Source organism: Coccinella septempunctata, chromosome 2 (assembly GCF_907165205.1).
Source record: "Coccinella septempunctata chromosome 2, icCocSept1.1, whole genome shotgun sequence".
In the NCBI taxonomy this organism is placed as follows: Eukaryota; Metazoa; Arthropoda; class Insecta; order Coleoptera; family Coccinellidae; genus Coccinella; species Coccinella septempunctata.
In genome coordinates, this window is record NC_058190.1 from 10267346 (window position 1) to 10277864 (window position 10519).

The 10519-nt window shown below is 32.0% G+C and overlaps 1 protein-coding gene across 1 annotated transcript; it reads left to right on the top strand.

The window, feature by feature from the left end:
- The first annotated feature begins 8751 nt into the window (after positions 1-8751).
- Positions 8752-10220, top strand: LOC123306713. Its single transcript, XM_044888834.1, has 2 exons — positions 8752-8825; positions 9543-10220. The coding sequence occupies exons 1-2, from the start codon at positions 8823-8825 to the stop codon at positions 10092-10094; spliced, it is 555 nt and encodes a 184-aa protein (XP_044744769.1). The 5' UTR covers positions 8752-8822; the 3' UTR covers positions 10095-10220.
- The last annotated feature ends 299 nt before the right edge of the window (positions 10221-10519 follow it).

The following is a 10519-nucleotide window of genomic DNA, read 5'->3' on the forward strand; positions in this document are numbered from 1 at the left end:
TAGGACCTTCAGACATAGGAATTTCATCCATGAAACACCCAAAAGGGCTGTGTATCAGGGAGAATTAGCGGAAACGAATGTGCGTGAGTCCCATTCTGACAATTTAAATCCAGTGAAACATTGTTCGAAAGAAGGATGTTTGTTCTACGAGGAATACGTTTTACAAACTGGACGTCGGAAAAGGAGACGGCAGAAATGATTATTTTCTAATAAAATTGTATATGTATATAGTGTAATTTTTTCCTGTACTATATGGCACTATTTGCTTTCCAAACTGTAACATGTATATCTCCATGAATTTTGAATTTTTTTTTATATAATATAAATGAACACCATTTACATCCATATTGAAGTAATTTGATTGATAGATAATTTTTTTCATAAATACTTGTAACAGTAGAGTAGAGCTTCGAATTATACTTACTTTTTAAATATTACTCCAAATCTCAGAAGAAAAGAAAAAGCACTGAAAAACTAGTGGTAGTTAATCAAGCAGATTCAAAGGACGTACACTCCAACTATTTTATACACAAATATGTATATAAGAAAAAGTAATTTGACAAATGAAAATTTTTTCGTGATATTTGAATTGTAAATATGTAAATATCGTATCTGAATTGATTATACATGAATTGTTCTGTATCATAAATAAATTCTTTCTAACAAATGAATGTTTCTTTTTCCCACAAATTTCCAAAAAATATATAGGTATCACAAGATTGAAATTATTAAGATAACAATAAATTGAAGTTAAAGCTTCATTTTTGATATTCATCGATTTATTTGAATTGTCTAATACGTACCTTCTCTAGCAAACAAAATGTAATTTATTGAAATCTTATGGATATATCCTGAGTCATTAGGCAACATCATTTCAAATATAAATTGAAAGCATTGTTCTATCCATTGCAAATCATTTTTAAGATATTTAAATTTTCGCAAAAAGGAAAAAATTCAATGCTATAGCTCATGAAAAAAATTTATAAATGCATCAAAAAGCATGCATGCATAATTGTGATTTCATTCGTCATATATATTCGGGATTCCAAAGATTAGTCATTGAAGTACACACTATAATAGAATTGATTCAAGAATCCATGTGAATGTATCCAAGAATACATGCTCATGCAGGTAAGTGAGGGAGAATAAATTTTATATTTTTGTTTTCGATCGAATAGCTATTTCGAAAAGAAAAACATATTCTTCAGAACTAAGGGCAAAGAAACTGAATGCTCTTGTTTCAATATACATTATCTTAATTTTAGGGATTGCTTTTATTGCGATCATACAAAAAAAAAAAAGCTAAACATTCAATTGATTTTTTCGATGAAGTATCAAAAAGATGTTGACCTTTACGCATTATTCTCTAAATGAGTCATATTCAATTATCCTACTTCTGAAAAAATATAATGGCACTGTATGATAAGAACTGAAAATGGAAATTCATGGAAACTATTCAAAATAGTTTTAGTGAGCAGTAACGAAATTCAGGAATTCCTTTGGAACTGACAGAAAGTTTCTCATTATTTGGATTTATGATTCCGATTAGTGATTAGCTTCAAAGGACCCAATATTGTTCCTTCATATCACCAGAGTACCTGCTGAAGTAATAAAAGTATTGGTGAATACCAGAAGTTATTCGAATGCGTTATCAGCACCATTAAGAGAATAATGCATCCCTCAAGGTGGTTAGGTACCTGTTGTTCAATAAATTTCAGGCATAATTAACATGAATACCCAGTTGAATGAAAGGAAATTGAAAACGAATAATGAAGACATCGACTGATATCTTTTTTCCCACTCATTTTATTTGGATTGAACCAAAATACCTGCAGGCAATTTTTCTAAAAAACAACCGTTAATTTATCCATTCAAAAAAATAATTCACCTGAATATATTGATGATATATTGATTGATATATTTGTTGTTTTTATTCATTTATTTCCCAATCGGTGAATCGAAGGAATGTTGATAAATTGTTAGTTGTTACCATGCACAATTTGAAATGGTTTTTTAAGTTGGGGACTTGAAAATGCATGGATGAGATCAGAATATTTTCAACTTTTTAGGATTCATTATTTTGTGAATATTGTAGCGTAGCCGGATTATATCAGAAGTACACCTATAATAAAATTATTAGAGAAAGATGATACATTTATAAAAAGATTGTTGTCTTCGATTTTTCACTTCGAAATCATCATGAAAATAGTTGTAAACAGTTATTTAACATTGCGTTATTTAATTTATTCGATCCGAAAATGTTTTTGACTCGATGAACGTTCATCATAAAACTTTTGGAACCCAAAATCGAAGGTTTTATTTATTTATATCCATATAACCTCATCATTTAATTTATAGGTATATTTTCTATCTTGATTCTGAGATTTAGTTGTTGAATGGCTTTTATGGGTTTGTACAACTTTTTAGAGGTTTAATGTTTGATAATTTTTGTAAAAAGCCGAAACATGTCATCTGTGTAATCTAAAACTATAAGGTTTTATGAAAATTTCGAAGTGTTTTCAAGACCTTTTACTTTTTCTTAATATGAAAATATTCCGGATCCGGTTCCAAGTAATAAGGAGGATTGAATCAATAATTAATTTCTGTGTTTTGGCTTTTCAGAATGTGAGAATCTCAACGATGACTACTTAGGACAATTTTATATTACCGACAAAGATAGCGCTTTTTTAACTGAAGCAGTTGAATAAAGGACAATTGCAAATTTTGGTGCCTGTGGGCAATTTACTTCGAAATAATGAGATTGTCCAGGAGCGTTTGGAAGAAGTTAGGTATTTCTAAAATAAACAATGAAAAAGGCACTTTATATGGAAGAAATTTTGGAGAAAACGGTTCAAGAAAACGATGATACAGACCTATTGCAAATGGAAATGGCGCATTTGAACTGAGAGAAAGTTTTTCATTATTTGGATGTATGATTCCGATTAGTGATTAGTTTCAAAGGACCCAATATTGTTCTTTCATGTTACCAGCGTACCTGCTGAAAGTAATAAAAGTATTAGTGAATACCGTAGGTTATTCAAATGCGTTATCAGCATCATTAAGGGAATGATGTATCCCTCAAGGTGGTTAGGCACTTTTTGTTCAATAAATTAAGGTATAATCAACATGAATACCCAGTTGAATGAAATGAATTTAAATACGAATACTGAAGATGTTGACTGATCTCTCAAAAATATTTGTATGGGCTATATTAAATGTACATATCAAAAAAAAAAAAAAACAAAATCAAAATCTTTATTTCCCACAAGACAATAATTACATTGTGTCAGGAACGTCAAAAACTCTTAAAATTGAAATATAAGTACAGAATATAAAAAATTATATTACTGTAGGTACAGGACAGTCAAAAAAATCCTGAACAGTATAAAAACATTTTTGTAACAAAAATGCTTTAAGATGCCTCTTAAACATCTTAAGCGTTAAACTTGACCTAATATTCTCAGATAAATGATTGAAAATACGCGGTCCCATATAGTTAGGAGCATTTTGAGCAACCTTGTATTTTGCAACCAGGGTATGAATTAATCCTTTTCGTCGTGTATTCATGTTATGAATCTCTCATTACGTTTGAAAGAGCCTGAGTTGCAATAAATATAACATGCAACTTCAAGGATATATAGACTGGCAAGCGTCAAAACATTGCCGGACCTGAAAGCCAGTCTGCAGGTTTCTCTCCTAGGGATGTTAAAAATGCACCTCAAAATTGCCTTCTGTGCAACAAATACATCTTTTGCTCTGGTTGAGATGCCCCACAAGCAGATTCCATATCTAAGACGAGATTCTACTTGTGCATAATAGATACTCACAAGCTGGCCAACATCTAGTACCGCCTTCAAGTTCCCGAACATGTAATAGAAAGAGCGCAACTTCGAAGCCAGGCCCCCACAGTGCGACACCCAGTTGACGTTTTCATCAAATTCAACTCCAAGAAACTTGACCGTACATTTGGACAGGAGTGTATCACCGAAATCCAGTCGTAACCCAACAGACGGCTGTTTATAGTTATGAAAACGAATTACTTGGGTCTTCTTGGTATTGAAATATAGATCGGGGTTGTTGAAAAACTTGCAAGCGGCGTGCAGTAATTTCTCAATTTCTTCCTTCAATAATATAACATTTGTTGAAAAATTTAAAAAGGATATATCGTCCGCATACGCAACGAAATCGTGGAGTATACTGGCTCATATATACTTTTGACACTTGATACTTTGAAATTCAGCCGCTGAGCGAACTCAGTTTTCAAAGCACTGCTCTCCTTCATTGCGACAGCGTTCAACGCTGAAATGATATAATAAAATACAGAGTATAAATGAGCAGCTGTTAGAAAATTTTAGGGGACATTTCATGTCAAAAAAAGTGTGGTTCCTTCATATATTTATTTTGAGCAGTCCATGCCTAGGATACATACGCAACTAATGATGACTACTGAAAAGTAATTTTCATATGTTTTCTCAGAAACCAGAAAACTAACAGATTAAGTGAAATTTATTTCATTCTATTTTGATTTGGGGTCGCGTAATGCGAATAATGAACAACAAACCTCCTCATAGTAAAATTGATTGAATTTCATTATAGACATATAAAAACATATAACAGTCATTTTTGCAAATTTAACACCTTGCTTTTTCGTTAGATTTCTTAGCTGAATCATGATTTTTGTAAATCTAGTATCTCTAGTTCAACTGTCACGCATCGTAATGTTATATTATTTAAGATTATCTCTTTTCTTTCAGCAAGCAAAATTTTTTTTTAACGACAATATCTGTGAAAAAGTTTTGTGCAGCAGTTGAGAATTGTATGTTGCCGATAAACAGGTCTAGTTTTATTACAATTTTATTCAAATTAATATACCTCAGAAATATTTATTTTAATCTATTAATAATTTTCAACCATCTATATTAGTTTCATCCACCCAACCGATCTTTCAAAAGCAAGAAATAATATGAATAAAAAGTAAACACTAATTAGTAAGTATATGTGTGATTTTAATTCTGGGAACAATTTGTCATTATAATTTTGGGAAAGATTTGTCAGTGGGAGATTGCGCAGAAAGAATCTGCCAAATGAGAGGTATAGGTACTAAAATAAAAATTTCAGGTACATATTTCATTCCATTCGTACAGGTCGAACAGTGAAGTTAGAGATATTTTTATTGAAATTGAACTTGTTTGTTGTGTGTTCTGTGGAAACGAATACAGAAAAATAAATTTCTTTACATCTCTTTCCGTTAGCATTTCAAACGTTCATTTGCATAATTTTCCACAGTCTTTGAGATATATGAATGATGGGAGAATAATATTTTTACTTTGTTTGTTTCAGTTTTGGAAAATCTCAAAAATGGCTTGCTGGGAAACATTTATATTGCCAACGAAGATAGCACTCTCTACCGTGGAAAAACTCGAGTACTTCCAGGAAGAAGACCTGCAAAAATTAGTGGTGATAGAAAATCTAATCAAGAAGAATGAGGATGTGCAGAAACGATTAGAAGATATAACTTTCTATGGGAGTAGTATATCTGTAAACTTTGATGAAAAATCGGCGATTCTAACAGAAAAATTGAGAAATGCGAGACACATGAAAAACATTTTGGAAGATACCGTTCAGGGTAATAAAAGTAAGGAATCATCGAACAAGGAGATCGCAAAATTCTGTGAGAACAGCAGGGTGAAAATATATTACAGACATTGTGAATTTAAAAAAACCATATCACCCCTCGCTGTTCACGCAAATTTACATTTGCACCGCGGAGCGAAAAGGAAGAGGAATCAATAGTTTTCATCAACCTAAATGAAATGTCTATATTAATGAAAATCTTTGTAAATAATTGTATATATCTAGAGTTAGTGTACATATATTTTAGTTTTTAAATAAAAGAAAAGTATGAAATAAAAAAAAATTTCATTGTAATCATTGTACAATCTTATTGAAAATATAAATAATCCCTCACATGAAATGATTAATGACATGATCATAATTCGAAGTTGACACACAAATCTTTGAGACTTGTTGAAAAAGCGAATGTTTCAATGAATATCTAAATTTATTCAATTTCACGGAATATCGAAAAAAAAAAATAAAGAAAATAAATAATCTCAAGAAAATTCCGTGCTTATATAAAGCATACATTTTGTATATTGAACACGACAGGAACTTCGACGTTTGGGATATATTGCAAAGAACTGAATAGAGAAAAATTATTTTTTGAAGTCACATACTTCATCCTTGATCTTGACTCATCGTATATTTTTAATAATTTACCTCCAACGACGGTAAGATTGCACACTCTCGTTCTTTTACAATGACCACCGTTCACATAAAAAATAGCATCATTTAAATTGTGAAGAATGTAATTTCAGCTGGCCTGATGATGGCTTAATCATAGCCGAAATCGATCGCCAAAGAATTATAAAATAATTACAGTGTGTTTTTATTCACATTCACCAATAATATACAGAAACATACTATGGAAGCATACATTGCCAAAAAAAAAAAATTCCTACATCTAGTCTTTCTATCGCATCTATACACTCTCTTGAAAATATTTCTATCTTGTTTCTTTCCTGACGATTCTGTTGTTCGTTTTATGGTCCAAGTTTCATTCATTATATTCTGTAAATCTCTCATCCAAACCTACATTTGAAGAAAATCCCTGATCTATTCAAAATGAAACAAACTTTTATCCAAATCGGACATCATTTTCCGTTCATTTTAAAGTTTCATAATTTTTAGTAGGTATTACAAATTCAGATTAAAATGCAGCAAAATACACGTTAGAGCTACCCAATAAGTTTCAAAGCAAAGATGATAATGAAAAATGCGTTTTATCCAAATATAGAATCCTGAATGGTTACATTACTTCGCAAATAATTCCATTGAAGTACAAATTTTTAAAGATCCTGTATAATGTGAATCCAACTCCTTTGAGCAGAACTATGGAATAGAACGCTGCTGAGCACGCTTAAAATTTAGTGTTTTTATCGATAACACTGCAGTAATGAATTTAATTTGATTCGAGCTTGTTCAAAAAAAATACCCAGAAAAATTTTTCTGGAAAACTGCCACAGATGTACTGATAGGTATAAGAAAATATTATGTCAAATAATCAGAAGCATGTTTATGATAGCCCTACCTTAACATCATTTTTTTTTATTTCAGCCTTATCACATCGCAACTCATAACTTTCTTTGGATAGAAGGCAATCTCCTTATTCCTTCCATTCTGCTTCTTATATGTACACCTATCAGCCACACAGATGATAATTTCTGCTTTTTTTTCGGCGTGGCTAACGTTTCTTTTCAGTTCAGGATTCGTGAAACGAATAAGCGCAGGTGCCTTACTGACAAATGTGAAGGAATTATCTAGCACGGGTGGTGTTACTTCATACGTACCGCCGATCGAGCATAGCGCAGGTGCCGTAACAGCCTTACGAACTTCAGTTCGGCATGACGAAATTGCACGAAGTTACTGGCATGGGTGCTGTTATTGTATATGCATCAGGGACACCCTGCATATGCCTTTTCAAAAAGGATTTCAAAAGCTGACAATTTTACTTTTGAGTCTTCGAACAGACTGTAAGCAACGAATTTTAATTGTCTTCCAACTTTTGCCTTGATTATTAGAGCACGAACGCGACAAAAAATATCAATGTACTTAATTCGCCTTTAAGGGAGAGCGCCCACCAAAGTAGCGTAGCACTCACATAGCAGATACATGACAAAGGCGATGCATAATTTTCAGATATCGCACATCTGAGTAAAGTGTCAGTTGCGTGAAATATGTCATTCTCAGTCCATATCTGATAATTATGCATCGCCTTCGTCATGTATGTGCCATGTCAGTGCTACGCTACTTTGGTGGGCGCTCCCACTAATACAACGCGATATAATTCGAGAATACGGAAAATTTTCAGTCGCCCTCGTAAATTTTCAAGGTCACCTTTTGTATTGTTTAGTGGTGCAATGTTTGAAATAGTGGTTTCATTTTTTTTACAACTTTACAATATGGGAAAATATAATGGGAATATTAAACGTCATTTATAAGATATTTTTAATTCAATTAAATGTATTTTAGTACGATTGGCACTATTGTACCGTTTTTACCCAAAGTTTCGCCAGTGTCGTTCTTACACCACTTGACCCTACATTTTTCACAGGAGTGATTGGTGCCATTGATGGATCAAATATAAATATAAAAGTCCCTACTAGTCAACATGATAGCTATGTTGATAGATATATGCAGTATTCAATAAAAGTGAGAGCAGTTTGTTCAGCATCACATATACTGATATATATATGTTTGTGGGTTTCCCTGAGTCAGCTCATGATTTAAGGGTATATGAAAAGATAAAATGATCAAAATTGAGCAATAATATTTTTAATCTTTTTCAGTATTTTTTTTTTCACTTCTCAATTCTTTCGAGATATGGAATCTAACGGACCAATATATTTTCCAGCAGACAGACATTTATAAGGAGACAGTGCATTTTTCATAAAATCTTGGCTCATGACTCCCTATAAGCAAAATAATAATTTAACAAGAATACAAAAGTATCATAATGTAATAAATGGGAATCTTGACGAGATATAATTACGTTAAGATACGCGAGCGTATCTGACAAGTGATTCCTTTACTAACCCGACAATCATAGAAGAGAAGGGGTAACTCGGAAAAGCTGGCAGGTAGAAAAAATATTAGGGGTATCTTGCTCATTTTATACCGCTACTTTGAACAGTAAAGTGCTAGTCCCATTGAGATTGACCAGTCAAATTTGAAGTTGCGTGTTGTGTTGTGTGTATCTGAAAATGGTGAGTTGAATTTAGTTCATAATAGTAGGTATTCAGATAGTAGTTTTAGTGTTTGACAAATTTTTTTTCTCCGAAAGTACCTAACCAATTATTACAGATAAAGATTTCAGAAATTGCCCTTGAAATCAATTTTTTATTGCGTTTGTTTATTTCTAGAAGTAGATGTAGAATTCAACTTATCTTTTTGATATTGAAGTGACCATAAGTTCCAGAAATATCTCGAAAATTGTCCCTTATCCTAGTTTTCTTGTTTGATTTGTTCATTTCCAAAACTTTGGAATTTTATATTTTGAAAATTGTCCTTGATCTTAATTATCTTGTTTTGTTTGTTCTTGTTAGAACTTTAGAAGTTCTAGACAAACCGACACAAACATTGTTTATAACTGAATTCAAATCAGACTATTACGAAAACAAAAAATCTATCCTATATCGAGGAGAAAATACAAGGAAAAATAAGGAAAAGTAAAATCTTAAACACTTTATCATATGAAAACGATATAAATGCAGCAAAAATGTTTCTCAATCATTATACCCTTAATTCATTATTTTAATTCCCTAGTTTGTCTTCAGTTCTGGAACCATATTATTATCTTTACTCAAAATCAGAACACAGATTCACAACAGCTTATAATACTAAAAGCACAGTCACATATGTTGCTCATTTAAGAATAATCTGGTGATCGAAGCAACAACAAAAATTGAACACATTTTTTCCAGGTCTCCAGGATGGATAATATCAACAAATTCGAAGTTAAAAAGTGCATCATGGCTATTTCGAAAAAGTTGAGAGAACCTCAGAGTTCCATGAATAAAAATCTTCGAAGAAGGGTATTGATTGTTAACATGCACAACCAAATTCTGAAAAGAATAGGCGCTGATAATCCGCCGAAGAAAAATGAAAAATCACACGTACCACCATTGACGCCCGTGGAAGAAATGATTGAGCTGGATAGGAGACTGGAGAAATCCTTTAAAATATCGGATGTTTTAGACGGCATAGTTCAGGGAATATTCGATCCTGTGAAATCAAACGAAAAAATCGCCAGAATGTGTCATCAAGAAAGGCCCGTTAGGACCTTCAGACATAGGAATTTCATCCATGAAACACCCAAAAGGGCTGTGTATCAGGGAGAATTAGCGGAAACGAATGTGCGTGAGTCCCATTCTGACAATTTAAATCCAGTGAAACATTGTTCGAAAGAAGGATGTTTGTTCTACGAGGAATACGTTTTACAAACTGGACGTCGGAAAAGGAGACGGCAGAAATGATTATTTTCTAATAAAATTGTATATGTATATAGTGTAATTTTTTCCTGTACTATATGGCACTATTTGCTTTCCAAACTGTAACATGTATATCCCCATGAATTTTGAATTTTTTTTTATATAATATAAATGAACACCATTTACATCCATATTGAAGTAATTTGATTGATAGATAATTTTTTTCATAAATACTTGTAACAGTAGAGTAGAGCTTCGAATTATACTTACTTTTTAAATATTACTCCAAATCTCAGAAGAAAAGAAAAAGCACTGAAAAACTAGTGGTAGTTAATCAAGCAGATTCAAAGGACGTACACTCCAACTATTTTATACACAAATATGTATATAAGAAAAAGTAATTTGACAAATGAAAATTTTTTCGTGATATTTGAATTGTAAATATGTAAATACTGTATCTGAATTGATTA